At 35.1% G+C, this 19,486-nt stretch overlaps 3 protein-coding genes across 8 annotated transcripts in view; 1 reads left to right on the plus strand and 2 right to left on the minus strand.

Moving 5' to 3' along the window:
• The first annotated feature begins 233 nt into the window (after positions 1-233).
• LOC142985108 (uncharacterized) lies at positions 234-4,623 on the plus strand. The gene is made up of 5 exons (XM_076133068.1): positions 234-466; positions 1,075-1,216; positions 1,697-1,846; positions 2,314-2,457; positions 2,950-4,623. The coding sequence occupies exons 1-5, from the start codon at positions 314-316 to the stop codon at positions 4,044-4,046; spliced, it is 1,686 nt and encodes a 561-aa protein (XP_075989183.1). The 5' UTR covers positions 234-313; the 3' UTR covers positions 4,047-4,623.
• A 903-nt stretch (positions 4,624-5,526) lies between these two features.
• LOC142985076 (uncharacterized) overlaps positions 5,527-19,486 on the minus strand; it is a 56,068-nt gene continuing 42,108 nt past the window's right edge. The window contains exons 5-6 of one of the 6 annotated variants that reach the window (XM_076133000.1): positions 10,361-11,473; positions 7,469-9,002 (exon numbers count right to left, since the gene is read on the minus strand). In XM_076133000.1, the coding sequence (XP_075989115.1) occupies positions 7,885-9,002; positions 10,361-11,473 (2,231 nt within the window). In that variant the 3' untranslated portion in view covers positions 7,469-7,884. Of the gene's footprint in view, positions 7,022-7,468; positions 9,003-9,441; positions 11,474-15,199; positions 16,416-17,150; positions 18,898-19,486 lie in introns of those variants that run through there. The other 5 variants (XM_076133012.1, XM_076133009.1, XM_076133007.1 and 2 more) reach the window with 5 other exon arrangements.
• On the minus strand, positions 11,537-13,164 carry LOC142985078 (uncharacterized). The gene has a single exon (XM_076133028.1). The coding sequence runs from the start codon at positions 13,130-13,132 to the stop codon at positions 11,825-11,827; it is 1,308 nt and encodes a 435-aa protein (XP_075989143.1). The 5' UTR covers positions 13,133-13,164; the 3' UTR covers positions 11,537-11,824.

A 19,486-nucleotide genomic window follows, 5' to 3' on the forward strand; every position in this document is an offset into this window, starting at 1 on the left:
TTTATTTTACAATTCCAATGGTTAATGGTACCCTTTTTAGTTTAAATAAAATAAGAAAGTAAAGAGGTGTTAATATTACATGAATAAATTATGCTGGCTGCGCAAAAAAAGCTAGGTAAAGTTCCCGCCACTCCATACTAGATGGCGTTAAAGTAGACAATAAGGCTGTACTTTCTGTAAGCTTCATGATAAGAAGCAACAACAAAACGCATTTATTGACATTTGCCGACTTTGTTTTTGTGACAAAAGTCTTCAATTTCAACCATTTCCGATAATAAAAATAAATACATAGTTATTGTGAATAAAATACACAATGAGCGCGAGTAAAAAGGGTCCGATCGTGGACCCTGGCATGTGTCGGTGCTGTGGTTTGCTTAAAAAGTGCCGGTTGCTGAACTTTGAGTACGAATGGCAGGGCCGAAGAGAAGTTTATTCGGAGCTATTTGTCGATTGTTTTGGTCTTGTTGTAAGTATTATTACAACTATTTATTAAAGGATATAATACTATCTATCTGATTATGTATTAACGCGTGTGAAAGTATGTGTTATCAGTTGTCTGGTTACAGTAAAAGCTCTGCTTAGTTTGTATTCCGATGACCGTGTGATAGATACCAGATACTAACATATTCTTATTAGACTATATGATTTTGTAGTAGCGAACATAATCAAATAACTACTTAGCGATTCAAACAGTTACTTTTAAGTTAGTTAATAGTTTCAATTTACAACATAGATACGTTAATTACAATAAATAACTGTTAAAGAGCTTCTGACAATCTATTTCCGTGTATGATAACAAACTATTGGTGCTACAACTTGAACACAAGTAGGTGTTTAAAGCAAACTGAACATAGACACAGCGCAGAGGACTCTCAGTTGACTGTTCTAACATTTAAACTCAGTATACGCTGTGCTAGGCACAGCACTGATTTTCAGCTGCCCCTAACAAAACCTTTAATATTGCACGCGACAAAAAAGAAAACGACACAGTTCTTGAAGAAAAAAGAAATTACAAATTAAAGGAACTAATAACAATATTTATGATATAATTATTATTTTTTTGTCCAACCCTAGCTGTCCCACCTAGACGGTGAAGAGTCAGAGCGTCTGATCTGTGCGACGTGCGTGACGCGACTCCGAGATGCGCGCGCATTCAGACAGCAAGTGCTGCAGTGTGAGGAGAAACTGCTGAATGCTACCGTTACTATACATGAAGGTATTGTTATTTATATAAGTATTTTATACTTTATAGTCTTTTCTAACCTATACCACTATGCTATACCTATAAAATTACTAGTCTTCAGTGTTTTTAGAATTAACCTCCGAGCAGCTTAAAATAGGGTATATGAAAGTCAACTTTTATTTTCTTAAATGTTATGGCGAAGTCTTATGGTACTGACTTCGCCATAACATATTGGAATATTTCTCAATAGTAGCCCAGAGTTTAGCGATGGTATGTGAAAATGGGCTCGCTTCCTATTAAATGGGACTGACATTGTTTACGCTGAAATAAGGACCTATTTCATACACCGAAAAACAGTTGTGATATTGTAATACTTATTTTCTTAACTCAAACAAATCAATACTATACTTAAATTATTTCTTCTATCTATACCCCATATCACACAAATCAGTTATAATCTAAAAAAAATTCTAAAAATAATCTAAAAAATTTAAACATACCATTTGTCTCCAGTGGGTGAAGACAGCAGTATAAAGTTAGAGGTGCAAGTGAAGCACGAGCCTGTGACAGAGGAGCCCCCGCAGATCATTGATGAGGTAGACAGCGATGTGGAGCAGCACAGTGAGGATATGGAGGTGGAGGCCCAAGCGGAGGGTGATGCAGGTATATTACTAAACTAATCGTTTATTCATATTAAAATATTTCATTACTGAGTAACTGACTGATGGACAACGCACAGTCGAAACTACTAAGCATAGAAACTTGACATTTGCTATGAACATTCCTTAGCAAGTGTAGAGGAGCACTTAAGATGAAAATTCGATATGGAGAAAGCTACAGATGAAAAGCTAGTTAACTCATTGAACTCTCATGTTGGAAACAGTCTCCTTGGAAGATGCCTCTAGCCCTACAATATGGGGAATATTAGTAGCATGGATTACATCACACTTGTCACGCTCAAAAGTCAGACTGCGTAACTGCAATGAATGCACTACACTGCGAGAGGTCTTAGCTTCGAAACGAAAACCTAAGCCATACTACCCAAAAGCCATATTTTCCTGTTTTTTCTCTGTCTAAAATACTCAGTGATTATTTATAATATTTATTTTATATTCTTATCACTTCCCTAGAAGCCGAGCCCGCATCAACGTCTCGTCGCAAACGCAAGCGCGCGCCACCAGACGGCGCCACTGTGTCGGACGACTCGATACACACCGACTTACTGAACAGACTGCAGAAAATTAAGAACAAGCTTGATAGCAAGATATTAGAAGGTGAGTTTTATTATATACCATAGGCCACCCGCAACTTCGTCCGCGTGGAAACCCTTCCCGTGTAAATCCCGATCCCTCGGGAACTCCGGGATAAAAAGTAGCCTATGTGTTGTTCTGGGTCTTCAGCTACCTATGTACCAAATTTCATCGTAATCGGTTCAGTAGTCTTTGCGTAAAAGAGTAACAAACATCCATACATTCTCACAAACTTTCGCATTTATAATATAAGTAGGATGTACATAATATTATGAACTTTTCCCATAGAGATACTTATGAGGAAAACAAATACTTATACAGGTCGACTTTTATAAATCTAAGTAAAAGGTCAGGTGCTACTCGTAACCGGCGGTCCTGTATGACAACATGTATGTATGTGATAGCAAGGGCAGTTTGTAAGCATCGTACCAAGTGACGTTCTTTAGTCTTTGCCTACCTTTATGGGAAAGCGTGATTTCATATTGTGTATTATAATCAAAATTTGAATTATTTCAGACTCAACACAAGACACTCGACAACGGCGCCCTCCTATCTTAGACAAGGAACTGAACACAATCCGAAACGCAAGAACTATCATCGAGAATTCCTACGTGACGCCGTTCATAGCTGTATTTAGTGATTACCACTGTGTCTACTGCCGCGAAATGATCTTAGACCCTAATAAATTAAGAGAACATACGCTAGAACATGACCCAAGAACATATAAAGAGTTTGAAACCAGCAAAAAGATGGCGCTAGTGGACATTACTCGAATAGATTGTAGGTTATGTCAAACACATATTGATTCCATTGATTCTTTTAAAGAACATTTAACAAAAATACACAATAAACACATTTTCAAAGATGTCGACTCTGAATTTATTAAATTTAAATTGAAAACTGGCAAATTAAATTGTTTGGAATGCAATAAAAGTTTTAATTTTTTTCAAGCGTTGAAAAAGCATATGGCGGAACATTTCGGCACATTTATTTGCGACGTCTGTGGCGCTCATTATTTTGAGGAAAGACATTTGATATTTCACAAAAATTCACACAATACTGAGAGAAATGTCGAAATGTTTCCTTGCACGGAATGCGATAAAACATTTCGTTCGAAATATTCTCGAAATTTCCATATTTCTAGGATACATAAGAACGAAGCGGCATATCCTTGCAATAAATGCGATGAAGTTTTTTTAACCTATCATATGAGATACCGTCATAAGATGAATTTTCACGGCGAAAAGCGTCAATTTCCTTGCGAGGGTTGTGACAAAGTATACAACTGCCGCAAGACTTTACGAGAACATTATCAGCGAACGCATTTACAGTTGTTGAGGCACGAATGCTCTCTTTGCGATAAAAAATTCTACCTTCCATCTGCTTTGAGAGACCATATGACCTCACATACGGGAGAAAGGCACTATAGGTGTGATTATTGTGGTAAAACGTACCCTAGGAAAAAGGCTTTAAAAGTCCACTTACTATCTCATAGTACGGAAAAGAAATACAAATGTAATTTGTGCCCATCTTCCTATACTCAAATGAATAATTTTAAAAATCATATGAAAAGTAAGCATCCGTTAAATGAGTTTAATGAAGCGTTTAGTTAAGTTTATTCTTAAATATTTAATTAGTTATTTTACCCCCGGTTTCTGAGGTACATTTAGCGGTAGTTTATCTATTTAATAGCGTTTAAATTCATATAAATATGATAGTTGAATAGATAAACTACTGCTAAATGTGCTTTAGGAACCGGGCATTATAAGTGTTGGATAAACTATCTGAAGTATAAAAGTGTATTTTTTATTATTTTTTAATAAATATGGATTAGTTTCTATGGAATTTCAACAATAGGATACACGACATTTTTACCGTTTGGTAGATTATAAAAGCGGCACTGCTTATTAGTTATTTTTGTAAATATACTTATCTTAATTTCTTACACAAGATATCTATAATTTTTCAAGTTTTATCCAAATCGGTTAATCCATTTAGCCGACGAAAAAATGGACATATTGTACTCACTTTTGCACTTATGATAAACTACTTACTTCTAAGTGAAACATAGGCGTGATGATATAGAAATAAGTACTTAAATATTAAGATAAAAATATGTTTTATAAATAAATAAATATTAAAAACATATGTATTTGGAATTTAAGAACTGAGTTTTAAATATAGCTATGATTATTATAATGGCTTTTATTTATTATCAATACCCTAACTGAATACACTATTAATTTATTATCGTTTGCCACAATCTATTTGCATTATCAATTAGTTTGCAGCGAGCTAATTGCGTTGCCGTAATTTACACTTGACTGCCGTAGTGGTATAAACGACAATGTATGCACCTACTCATCGTCAGATCTTGGATTCGTTTCTCGGATCGGGAAAACTTTTATTAGGTAGGTTTTTTTATATTGAAATAATTTTACAAGCGACATGTTTTACGCGGTCGATTTATGGCGAGAAGCGCGCTGTTTACTACATGAGCATAACAATGTCATTATAGTTCAAAGTTTTTAAACGATTGATCTTTGTACACATAATACGTAATAACTAAACGGGTCTTAACCTCACTTCACAGGGACAGCGGCGCGGCGAGCAATTTTAGTCACAAATATTTTCGCTACATAAGTACTTAGGAATAAAAATTTCCATTGTATCAATATTTTAATGATATTATTATGATAATTCAAGGACCAAAATTGCTTGCAGTCGCCCTTTAAGCCTCTTTTTATCCTACCAGTCGCTTGTCTGGTGTGATTAAATGTGACGAAAATTAAAAAATAGTCAAGGACTTACCGCAAACCGCACTCCATGTACCACATTAAGGTTACGGAACCTTATTTGTTGTTCAACGCGACGTTTCGATCGCTACATCGACCGTGGTCACGGGCTGACTGATGTGGCTGCTAAGCGACGTCTCCTTGCGGCGCGAGTTTCTACGCCTACCCTCATATGTTGGTCACAAAATGATTGTACAAAGGTTCCGGTATAAATAAAATAGCATAATATTAGTTAAAATTGTTTATTGTTTATTAGTAATAATAATAAACAAAAAGTTACCATCAGTAAAAATATTTCGTCTTTATCATGTGCTTATCCCACGTTAAGTCGGCACAACATATTATGTTTTGTCTCTAAAACATGCTGTAAAGAGATTTGGCTGATATTCATACAACCAGACGCCCTGACGTCAAGTCGTTATCCTTGGGAATCCTAAGTAGGAATTTTTTCATGGTTATTTGGGCAGCGTTGGCGATGCGAGTTAATGTTTAATTTATAATATTTATCTGGTATATAGGTGGGGGACGGGACTGCTGCTGTGGGGAAGGAAATGGCGAAAGCTGCAGTGACTTAGGTAGATCGCTATCAGCCCGAATATCTCTATTCTTTGATCCGGCAGGTCCTTAGGACATTACTGACGAATTAAAAATGCATTACCTTTTGTTGTTTTTGACACTTATTATAACAATATTAGTAAGAAAGTTTCAGCCTTCATCAGAAACTTCTCCGTAGGTAGGGTGCCATTCATTCACATGCTTGACTAACTCCGCCCTCGTGGCAAACGAGGTCGTACATTGTGAACAAACAAACACTGAATTATGACTTCGCATATGTTTCTTCAAAGATACTTTATGCATATAAGCATTTTTACAAATCGGACATATGTAATTTCGCTCCCCGGTATGAGCTTTGAGATGCTGTTTTAATTTAGACTCTATAGTGAAACATTTAGAGCATATTTTACATTTGTACTTTTGAGTGTGAAATCTATTCGAATGTTCCGTCAAATTACGGCGGCTTGGAAATTTAGAATTACAAACATGACAAGTGAACGTGTTGGATATTCCGTGCGCTTCCTTCAAATGCTTCATCTTACTGTAATGTTCCTTAAAAGTTTCCGAACATTTCGGACATTTTTTCGCTTTAACACGCTCCTTACCTTTATGTACTATCGAAATGTGATAATTCAAACGAGTTTTCTTAACAAATTCTAATTTACAAATATCACAACTGAATTTCTTATTGACATGAGTTTCTCTGTGTTTTAAAAGTAAATGTTGATTTAGGAAACCGGCTCCGCAGTTTTCGCAAACGACTTTCCCAACATGGCTATTCATGTGCGAATTTAAAAGTCCAAAAAGATGGAATTCTTCCTCACAATGGTGGCATTTAAACATATTATTTACCAACTCCATTTTGTATTCAGTCATTCCGTTGCTCGCAGAAAAGAAATTAATACCGTGGCACACAATTAAATGATCTTTTATTGTTGTTAAATTTTCAAACTTTTCGCGGCAAAGTCGACAGTTTAACTTAGAGATATCAACTTGGAGTGTTCGTTTGCTTTTCGTTACGTATTTTTGTAGTATTTCATTTCTATCTAGGTTTGTGTGTGTGGTTGTATGTTCTAACAAAGATGGGAGGTCTAGAATGTAATCTGTGCAGTAGAAACATTTGAAACTGAATCCCATGAATATAAAAGGTCGGACAGTCGTGTATTGTATGAAGGTGGCCGCGTTTTTTCGTTCAGGAACTGTCAACTGCCAAACGCTCGTTTGTTCTTGAATTTCATCTGTAAACAATAAAAAGATTTATTAATCGTATGATTACATAAATTATTCGTAATTTTATGTCTATAAGTACCTCTGTTGGGCATGGGTTTCCTCCTGGAATGAAAGAAAGGGCTAAGCTTAGGCTTACTATTATAATAATGATATAGAATGACATAAATTAGTAATATCATTAGCGTATTGATGGTATTGCCTAGGTTTTGAACCGTTGATCAGTAGAATGGACACCATTCGGCTATTACTGCTTCCAAATAATATAATTCTGGTTAAATAGGTAGGTATATGAGCCTATGTTTTTCTTTGAATCAAATTAAATTACAAAATCAATAAAGACTTGTGTGGATTTTACTACGTTTTCGTTTCAAGGTTTTCATAAAGTTGCAAGGGTAGGTCAAATAAAACAAAATGTTTTCAGTATAAAAAGCCTTATATTAACTTCATTAAACAAAATTAAGCCTTAAATGTATCAGTAGAGATCATAATATCAGTTCTACAGCAATTTGCTGTTATTTCATTACAATACTGACTTTTGTACGTGATGACGCAGTGGTTAAGGTGGTCACCACGCCGCTACCTATAAGCGCTAGGTGTGGATTTGAATCCCAAACACGAAACAAATATTTAATTCGACGTTATTGCTTAAAACTAGACGTTTTCTACAGCTGAAGATTTTCAAGTTCAAAAAGGACCTTTGTGGCAAGCTCCGACCAGTCATTCTTAAAAGCGTCGAAATGTTTTTTTTTTCACAACTTTATTTGCATTCCTCAATAAAAAAAGCGGAGGCCAGGCGACGCAATTTGCATTACTTTTACACAAGATCCTGGTAATGCAAGCGTTTGATTTCATGCCAAAATCCATGACAAAATTAGTGTACAGCATAATCAAAGAAGCTTCTAGGATGCCACTCCTTAACGTGCCTGTTAAAATCATTTCTATTTGGAAACCCATTGCCACATTCCGCGCAATTAAACTTTATATACTGTTCTCCCTGCCCATGACTCCTCATATGCTGTTTCAAACTTTTCTGATGTCTGTAAGCCTTCTGACACACACTACAAATGTAATTTCGTTCTCCCGTATGAGATATCATGTGTTTTTTTAAAGTGGTAACACAACTAAAAGTCTTTTTACAAATCTCGCATTGCGTTTTCTCCGAATGAAACTTATTTGTATGCATTGTCAACGCTCTTCTGCTCGGAAATACTGATTTGCATACTTCACAATCAAAAGAAAAAGTTATGCCGTGAATATCTTTCAAATGCTTCAATTTGCGAAAATGTTCAGAAAATCGTTCAGGGCAGTGAGGACATCGTAGCATTCGCATGGTGGTTGTTCCTTCGTGTGCCTTTTCTATGTGATATTTTAGGTTAGAACTGGTTGTGTAAACCTTACTACACTTATTGCAAGGATAACCTCCCGGTAGATGTATTTCTTTATGCTGTAAAAGTCTCTGATGCGTCATAAAACCGGCGCCGCAAGTCTCGCAAACTGCATTACTAAAATGTACGTTCATATGCCGGTTTAGAAGAATAAAAGTTTGAAATATTTTCAAACAAATATGACAAGAAAACTGCCCGTTTTTCGAAGATAAATCGTATGCAACTAGACCATTTCCAGATTCAGTAAATCGTTTATTATGTTGCGTTATTAAATGTCGTCTAATTTCATCTAAATTTGTGTAACTTTCTTTACAAATACGACAATTTAGTTCCGAAATATCGACTTTTACTGTTCTTTTCCCTTTTGGTAAATAATCTTTTAAAATAACTCCTTGTTGTGGTATTTCGTGCGTCTTTGTATGCAACAGGACTGTTTTAATGTCGGTATATTGTTCTCTGCAATAAAAGCATTTGAAATAGTACCGACAGTAAATGAATGGCGTCGCTGTAGTATTTTCTATGAGTATCGATGCGTTCTGTCTTTCTGAGAGAGTTAGTTCCCATATACTCGTGAGAGCTCCTTGCCGACGATTCGCTTCCTTTCCTGGGAAAAAATGTTTCATGTTTTAGTTTCTTGTATTTCCAATTTTGCAGGGAAATCATCTTGAATGTGAAATTCATCTTTATGTAAGTTTAAGAGTGTCAGATAATGGCTAAGGCATGAAGTCTGCCTTTAAGACCTTTTGTTTTGTATAAATATATAAATAAGTATAACTAATGTAAGTTTCTTTTTCCATAGCTAAATTTGGTGCTTAAGAATGTCACATACGTCGGTATAGAAAAATACCGTACATTTAGGAGCTGAGTAGATATATATTTTGGGAAAAAATATTATTTAACTTCTGCCGCGCATAAATATATTTACTTGAATAAAATTCTTTTATAGTTTAGTTTCAAATACAAATCATAGGTACATTATCGATCCTTATAAACTTGCGCTAACTTGTAGTATACCTATGTATTTCGGGTAAATAAAATATAACTTTTGATCAAAAATACTTATTTATTCATAATACGGAAACGCAGCACAGCAATCTAGTTTATCTATGACGATCTTACACTCTGATTTGTGCTAAAAAAATAAATTAGTCTTTTACAAGTAGTTATGGTAACCTGCTATCCAACTTATACTTAAGTATTGCCAGTATCAAAATGCATTTTAATTAATTAAACTAGTGTATAAAAGTGGTAAACTAATATTTTATTGACTAGAAAGCATTATTTTCCCCCGGTTTCTGAGGTACATTTAGCGGTAGTTTATCTATTCAAAAACGTTAAAACTCATATAAGAAAACGCTATTGAATAGATAAACTACCGCTAAATGTACCTCAGAAACCGGGGGTTAGTTATTTATAATATAAATACTTATAATTATAGGCTCTTGATGCATATTATTATATTTAGATTTTAGATTCGATTGTCGTGTTGTAGAGTTGCAGATGCCTTTTGCGAAGGGCACTCTACAAAAGCATTAGTGTTTTAATAAATAATGATAATAAAAACATCAGTGATATGATCTGTGTGTCTTTTAAAACCTACTTCTCTAATGAATAAATAAATTTAACTCATGAATGTTTCTCTGCTGAGCAAGAGTCTTCTCCTGGAATGAGGAAGAGGCCTTTTGTCTACCACGCTGGTTGGGGACTTTGCATTCCTTCAATAACTGTGTTAAACGAACTCTCAGGTATGAAAAGTTTCATCACGTTTTACTTCACCGTTATAACAAGCGATCATTAATTACTTCTAATACACACATCACTTGGAAAAGTCAGTGTGTTGCCTCGAGCTCTCGAACCTAGCATGTAAGGCGAATGGCTTATTATATTCAGCAATTACTTTCCTAAAAGCACAGTCTACCATTCCCTACTTAAATGACAAGTCTTAACTAATAATATCACTACCAAAATTTTTCACAATAGTCTTAAACTGCCACTGCGGGTGCCATTGCTTCATGTGTTTATTATAATCATTTCTATTATGAAACCCGTTGCCGCATTCTGAACAAGTAAATTTCCAGACAGGCCCATGGACTCTCATATGCTGTCTTAATGTTCGTTCATGCATGTAGGCCTTCTGGCAAATCCCGCAGAAGAAATTTCTCTCTCCCGTATGGCCTCTTGAGTGCATTTTGAGCAAAGATTTCGTTCCAAAACACTTTCCACATACTTTGCATTGTATTTTTTGCGTGTGCAGTTTAGTTATATGTTCTGTCAAAGCTCTACGTGTTGGTAAAACCGCTTTACAAGTCTGGCATTCGAATGTAAACGTGATTCCGTGCACTTCTTTCAAATGCGTCATCTTTCTATAATGTTCTGCAAATCTTTCTAAGCAATGAGGACATTTTAGTGGTTTGATTTTCTTCGCGTTGGTCACTTCATGCTTTTTGAATAAATGGTACCTTAATTTTAGTTTTGTTGGGAATATTTCTTGACATTTCTCGCATCGATGGATTCCATTTTGGTGAACTATTCTGTGGTTTATCAAACGCTGGTGGGACATGAAGCCTAGACCACAAGTTTCGCAAACAACACTAAAATGAACATTCATATGTCGATTTAATAAAAAGAACGAATTAAATGTCTTATTGCACTTATGGCAGGATAATTGCCCGTTATTCGTGCTCAAATCGTACGCCATTAACCCATTCCCTGCAGAATTGAATTCTTTTTTATGAGCAGCTATTAAATGCTTTCTAATATCGTCCAAATCTGAATACTTTTGATCACAAATTCTGCATTTAAGACCCGAAATGTCTACTTTAATGACTCGTTTTCCTTTTCTCAGATACTGTTTGAGTAAGCAGTATTTTTCTGGAGTCGCGTGGAAAGCCGTGTGTTGTAGTACTGAGTGGATTTCAGGGAAGACTTCGTTGCAGTAGAAGCATTTAAAGTTTGCCTGCTGGTAGAAGAATGGCTTGACTGTGGTATATACTAAGAATGTGGCTGCATTCTGACGTTCTGATATGGTCATTTGCCATATACTTGTCCTCGGTCCCGGGCGTGTTGGCAGTATCCCTGGGAAAATAAAATGATGCCTTTTATAATGGCTGCTTCTTCTATACGAATAATTTTCGTTATTTTGTTATGTCTTGAGAGTAATGAAGGGTAATTTTGTAAATAAATGAAGATTCAGTTTATAAAAGATGATTTATTATTAAATTCAGTCGCAAAAGTTTGACAAAAACTAGCATACAGTTTAAATTACAGTTTACTATAATATCGTTAATACTTAGGCCACTTTTCTTTCGTCTAAATACGTCTTTAAAACCAGAGATAATTTCCAAACAGTCTAATCTACGCTTCAATTCTAATAACTACTTTTAAATGATAATATTCAGTAACCTACGTGCCAGTGTCTTTTTAAATTTAAATAATACTATGAACTAAACTCTGATCACCATAATTCGTACACACAAGACCTTCATGAGACCTACAATGTTCTTTCAAGTTTTTCCTCCTAGCGTACGCTTTCCCACAGACCTCACACTTGAAATTCTTTTCACCTGTATGTATAACCATATGTCTTGACAAACAATACTTTGAAAAGAACCTAGACTGACAGATAGGACATTCCTGATTCCTTTCTTGTAGATGTACAGATCTTATATGAATCAATAAATGATATTTCAAGTCGTATTCCCTTCCACAAGTATCGCAACGAAACAAACCAGTTGTCTGATTATGAACAATACGCAAGTGCTTGGTTCTTTGATAGTTTGAGTTGAAACGTTCGGGGCAGATCGGGCATCTCCGTGGCTGCTGTTTTAAATGCACTCCTCTCATATGTAGCGTCCTTTTAGCCGCATTACTAAATACTTTGTCACATTTATCGCAAGGAAACGACCCAGTTTCATGCGTCTGTAAATGTCTTTTCAATAAATTTAGAGAAATGAATACAGCACCGCATATTTCACAACTGTAGTTGTTAAAATGCTTGCTCATATGAATGATTAAGAGTCTAAGTTTGAGATACCTCTCTCCACATACTTGGCAATCGAAATTGTCACCTCCTAATTTGAATGGGATTATATTATCTTGTAATTCTGGTTGGATATTCAACCCGTGATTATTTAGATGTGCTTTCAAAGTTTGTAAATTTGTGAGCGCTTGCAAGCAAATTTTGCACCGCAAATCAGTGACATCAACTTTTATATTTTTATCCCTTACTCTGTTGTCCAATTCTCTTTTAATTTCTTTAATATTATGTTCATTGTTCGCATGTTCTTTTAGTAAATTTGCTTCTAGAAACGCTTTAGAACAAACAAAGCATTTGTATTTATTCCCAGCATGAATAAAAGGGTACACATACGAATTTTCAAATATAACAAACGCATTTTGCTTCCACGACAAATTTTCGATACTTTTAGCTTTCTTCTTCGAAGTGCCGTAAAGAGAACTCTGTACGGTTTTCACGTTATAAGTAATTGAGTTTAATATTTGATCGTTTTCGTCTTTCCATTCGATATTATCCAAAGAAATTGGTTCTTTCAGTAATGTTAGATTTCCTAACTTCACGTTTGAAGAACTATTGTTTATTTTAATTTCTGCAGTCTTCTTTTTAGCTGTATCTTTGCTATATTTCGTGTTATTTTCGTTCTCATATTGTAGACTGTCCAAAGGTATGGGATATTTCAGTATTTTCAGTTTAATGTCTTCCCCGTCTTCGGTTTTCATTGTAATCGTTGAATTTGATTCTTGAATGTATCCTAGAAGAAAAAAATTATGGCTGAATTTTCTTTAAGTTTGATAGTACCATTATACTAATACCATTTAAAAGAAGAAATTATCTATATACATACAAAATGATCATTAAATGTGTTACTAAGTGCAACACGTAAGAACGGCTCCACGGTTTCAGCTAATTTCACTTCTTATATTTTTTAAGGCACGGGGAATGGTTTTATGTAGAGAAAACAACAAAAAAGCCGCGAAGGAAATACTAAAAAAATTGAAATAGAATAAATGCTTATTAGATATTGAAAGTTAGTATATTGACGAAGTTGATTTACTGTCTGTAAGTGAAAAGAAATGCCGTGGAGTTATTATTACAGACATACACAGATCATATCGGTAATGTGCTTCTAAAAGGTCAGGCATTCGTAACCGACGGTCATGTATGACAACAAGTATTAATGAGTATGAAGCAAAACAAATTTGTAGGGATCGTAACTAGTGACGTTCTTTGGTAATCTAGTATAGTCTAGCTAATCTGAGATGACTGGTCGCCCTTTAGGTATAAAAGGTTTTGGGAAATAAGTATTTGCTGTTTTAGTAAATAAAATAAAATAAACATACAGGTTCTTATTGTATTTATTCATATCATCATCATCATCATCTCAGCCGGAAATCGTCCACTGCTGGACAAAGGCCTCCCCCATCGAGCGCCAATAGGACCGGTCCTGGGCCGCCCTCATCCATCGGACTCCGGCAACCCTTACCAGGTCGTCGGTCCATCTTGTGGGGGGCCTGCCAACACTACGTTTCCCGGTTCGAATAATTTACATAATTACTAAAATACTTTAAGTTTCAAAATACGTAAATTAATAATTTCAATACAATTAATAATTTCTGCGCCCGTTTAGAGCCATTTTTCCATAATCAAATACCTACATATCGGAGAAATATTTGGTAGAGATTTACGAATTTTACAAAAATGCTTGAATATTTTTAAAATTATCATAACTGCACGTTTGGCGCAGCGGTTAACATGGTCACCTCGCCGCGATAGCCGTAGCGACGCGTGTGATGGCTTCCAATCACACCCGGGTCAAGTACCTATTTGTGTGATGAGAACAAGTAATCTATTATTCCGAGCCTGATTTGTATGTATTTAGAAGTATATAAGTATGTTTATCAGTTATTTGGTTGCAATAGCACAAGCTCTGCTTAGTTTGGAATCAAATGATTTGTTATTTTTGTCGTGATAAACCTATTAGTATCTTACAAGATACAGACAGATAATTTAATCTCAATTTTGCCCTTAAATAACATCAATATAACAAAACAGAATATTGTTAATCGGTTGATAAGGAGTTACTTTTTAAAATGGCGTCATTGATTTGTCACGATAATCTTTTCGAAATAGCGTTTCCAAAATTAAGATATTTGATCTTGCTTACTGTACTTTGAGAAATAAAACTAATAACCAATGACATTTACAATATAAATAAATTATTTTGATTCAAAATTATCCTACAGACGACGACGGTACGAAAATATACAAAAATTCTTTTATTTCTTACTTAAATTATCTATTTAGAGCCGAGCTGCCCCCACAGATGAAAGAAAGAGAATCTAACATTTTTGTCGAAATTGAGTTTTATATATTGCCGGAATCAGCAAAAAAAGGGCGCACCTGTCCATATTTTTTATATATAACTATGTCGCTCTGTTAGGGCGCGTTCCCACTATGTCGTGACGACAGATAATCGTGTAGTTTTAAGTGTCGTGGCTTATATGTTTAAATGGAGGTGTTACATATAGAACGACACGACTTACTGTCGTCTACGACATTTTTGCAGTGACGACAGATTATCGTGACAGTGGGGACGGCTAGATACGACGGCTAGAAACAATCGTTATAATGGGAACAGCTAGAGACGACAGTCGTCAATCGATAAATTAATTGTTACGACATAGTGAGAACGCGCCCTTACAGTTTTAACTTAGCGAAATAAAGCGCTTTACATTTGTTCGAATATAAAAATATTCTATCTCCGTTCCTACTTCTTATTAGATGCGTTTTAAATCTGCTGCGCGTCTTTCATAGCTTCAAAATTATTCTACTCAATATTATGCATCCTCAAATGGTCTTTTAAATTCTTTCGTCTTAAAAACGCCATACCGCAAACATCACACTTATGATTCTTTTCTCCCGTATGAATAACCATATGTCGTTTCAAAGACTCCTTGTTACAAAATCTTTGTTGACAAATTTCGCACTGCTGATTCCGTTCTTGGAGATGAACAGACCTTGTGTGACATATCAAATGGTACTTTAAATTGAAGCCCCGGCCACAAGTCTCACATTTATGTACTCTCGTCGACTGATTGTGTACGTCTTGTAAGTGAATTGTTCTTTTATAATTTGAGTTGAAACGTTCTGGGCAAATGGGACACCTTCTTGGGTACTGCTTCAAATGTACTCCTCGAATATGTAAAGTTTTCTTGTAAGGAGTGCTGAATACTTTGTTACACCTATCGCATGGATAGCTCCCTGTTTCGTGTACTTCTAAATGCTTTTTCAATAACCGTAATGTCATGAATCCGGAGCCGCAAATTTCACAGCTGTAGTTGTTAAAATGTACGCTCATATGTATAACCAAAGTTCGTACTTTAATGAAATTTTCTTCGCAAATAACACACTTGTACGATCCATCAACTAGATGCAGTTTGAACGGTATCAAATTGTCTTGTAAATCTATATTTATTGGTTTATCATGAAGGTCTTTTAAATGGCGTTTTAATTCTATTAAATTTATAGGTTTTTCTCCACATAATTTGCATGTTATATCACTAACATCCACTTTTAAAACATTCTCCCGCCTGTTATTGACAAGTCTTTTCAACGGCGCGAATGCGTGACTTTCAGTCATGTGATCTTTCAACAAATGGAGGTCTAGAAACGGCTGCGAGCAGACGAAGCATTTAAACTTATTATTCCCATAAATAAACGGATATATAGTAGAAAATTCGAATACTGTCAACGCATTTTGTCTTATATCTGGATTTTTCTTAGCAATCTGGATATTGTCTGTCGAATCAGGTCTTTCAACAATCGGTGATGGAGACCGAGGGTTTTCAGGCGATGGGCTCCGTGATGTAATGTCGGGTAAAACGTAGTTCTTTTTAATTTTCCTGAAGTCGATAACAGTGCCTAACGGGCGACACAGGCTCCTGTCATATTCCACTTGGAAAATAGGCACTATTCTTCTCGTTTTGTCTGGCGTGTCGGATCCTAGAAAAGAAGAAATATATATGTATTCTTCTTCATCTTGATTATGATGTCCTTTTATATACAGCAGATGAAAGGTTCTTTTTCTGTACTTATATCTATATACATAATATTAAACCTGTTATACCCCAAGGTGTATGCAGAGGTGAAATACATCCACGTTTCACAATTAATAATGTAAGTTGTAATAGTTTTGTTTTAGGTATTTCAGTTAGATTAAAAAGAGTGGCCGGGAATTTCTTACCAGCTCTTCTCATTGGTTCTACTTTCCGAACTGGCGGTGAGTTCACTAACAGTATTTCTGACAAACATAAGTGTCTGAATTTGTTCTAGATGAATAAATTAATTCGTTGAGTCGATTGAATAAGATTGGGTGGATGTTATTTTAATTTCGTAGGGTACGCATAAACAGTCTTACTTATAAACATGGTGTAAGCTGTGATTAGTTATACAGTGTTTTGTCACTTACAATCAATGTTGTAACTGTATGTGAGTGAAGACAAAACACTGTATAACTAATCACAGCTTACAACACGTTTATTAGTAAGTCAGATAGATTGACAACTTAAGATACCTACTTTTTAAACCGGGAAATCTTTTCACGCGGAAACAATCGTGGGCTGTGGCTTTAATATAAATGTATGTTTAAAGTAAGATTGGGTTGATCATGTGTTTTTAAACTAAAGAAAATTAGTACATATTTTTCTTGACAGGGTGAATGAAAATATATTTCAATTAAAATCACCATTTATTCAGTTCTTGTTACATAATACTTATAACTAAATCACAATACAAGTAATTTCATTCGTTGTGTACATTTGAAAATAAGGAAAATAAGCTTCTTAGAATATTATTAGGCATAGAAGCATAGGACCTTTTTTAGCCCACCCTGAGCTAGGGTCACAAACGGGGGAGGGGTTGGAGTTAAAGTCCACCACGCTAGCCAAGTACCGGTAGCAAACATCGCGTTTCTTTAAATATTTTTTTTCAAGATTCAAATGGGACTGTCTTCTGTAAACTGCGTTGATGGCTTATTAATTAAAACTTAATTACAAAAGTAAATAAAATCACATAGCTCTTAGAAAACTAACGGCAGTAAATATATTTATTTTTAAACTACTACTAGCTTTCCAATCTCTTCGGAGTGGAATTTCCTACAATCCTCTCTTAGTGCTTCTTTACACTTGCTAAGGAATCTTCATAGCAAATGTCAAGTTTCTACGCTCAGTAGTTTCGGCTGTGCGTTGTTCATCAGTCAGTCAGTAACGGAAGAGTTTCATATTGATGGATATTGCCTTTTGCGCTTGCTGTTATATTCAGTCAGATCTCAGTCGTGGACTCTAGTTTCACGCGGCAGTAAAACCATCAATTTTCCCCTGCGTTAAACTCGGATGATGAATCTTAGTATGATGTTTCAAACTACATTTTTGTACAAAAGAAGTCCCGCAAGTCGCACAAACGAAACGCCTATCATTTTCATGAATTCGCATATGTTCTCTTAAAGTATGTTTTCTTGCATATGCTTTCTTACATATGCCACATTGAAACTTTCTCTCACCTCCGTGTCTAATCATATGCTCTTTTAATTCAGACTTCGAGTAAAATTTCCATTCACAAACTTCACAAGCGTGCCTTTTCAATTTCAAATGGACTGTTCTAATATGCACACCTAATTTTCCGCTCAGAGTAAAGACTTTCGGACACATAGTACATTTAAATTCCTTTAACTTTAATCCATGGATGGAAGAAATGTGTTTATTCCTTTGGAAATAATTTCGAAAAGTTTCTGGGCATTGTGGACAACGGTGTCTTTTGACCTTCATGTGTACCGTCGCGTAGTGTTCGTTCTTAGCGTTGGTCGATCGAAAAACTTTGTCACAGCTCTCGCAAGCAAAAGACCCTGTTTCATGTGAAAAAGCATGAGTTCTGAGTCTTTCTGGAGTGATAAATCCATTGCCACACTGCTCGCAAATGAAATTTTGAAAGTGTACATTCATATGCTGGTTTAAAGACTTAAATTCTGCAAATTTTTCAACACACAACGCGCATTGGAACTCATCTACCGTCAGTTTGAAAGGTAAAACACCGTCCGCTGATTTTGGGTCTAAATTCTTCTTATGTTTATCTAATAAATGCCACTTTAATGAGAGAAAATCTGTGATAATATCGTCACATAGTTTGCAGCTCATATCAGTAACATCTACTTTAACCAATTCGTATTTTCTGAGCTTCGATAAAGCGTTTTTTATTTGAGTATTCGTTACAGATATGTGTTCTATGTTATGAAGTCTCAATTTATTTGGGTCAGAGAATTGCTGATCGCAGTAAAAACATATGTACAAGTTCTTCATCCATCTAAAAGGGCATATGTTTGTCATTTCCAGTAATATAATAGAATGTTGTTTTCGCATTTTAATATCGTCGTCTGTAATATTTCTGGATCTTTCTGCGAAGTTGTTGTCGTTAGTGTTATCCGTTTGTTGACCTAAAATAGAGAAATGCATGTTATGTTTTTTATTTATTGTTTCATGCTGTTTTCACCTCTGACACCCAAAACATGCGGTTATATGTAGGCTGTAGCGAATATAATATATGGTGTGACAAATCCTTATTTATATAAATAAGTCGATTAAATATATGACTGTTGCTCTTTTTCCTCGCAGAAGAAGAGAAAGGCTAGGCTTCGAAAAAAAGCTGGATAAGCCTGGATTGTAGACTTTTTCAGTTGCCTATTGTAACGTATAATCATTTTTTATTTGCTAAGTATTCGCGAGAAATACTTGTAGAATATTGAGCTTTATTAAAAATTTAACCCATGTATTATTTTTAGAGTGCTTAGTACTTAGTTGTAGTAGTTACCGTAAAATATTTTGAGTCATGTTTAATTCGTAAAGGTTAAGCATTCATAGTTAAGACAGACCTATGAAAGTAATTTGACAACGAGAAGATAGATTCAACATCAAATAATTACGATTTATCTACTTAACTGAAGTCTTTAGTAAGTTAAGCCTACGATATTTAAATAATATTATTTTCTATGCAAAATAACGCTTATTTTTGTTTAAGTGTGTTAA

Source organism: Anticarsia gemmatalis, chromosome 29 (assembly GCF_050436995.1).
Source record: "Anticarsia gemmatalis isolate Benzon Research Colony breed Stoneville strain chromosome 29, ilAntGemm2 primary, whole genome shotgun sequence".
In the NCBI taxonomy this organism is placed as follows: Eukaryota; Metazoa; Arthropoda; class Insecta; order Lepidoptera; family Erebidae; genus Anticarsia; species Anticarsia gemmatalis.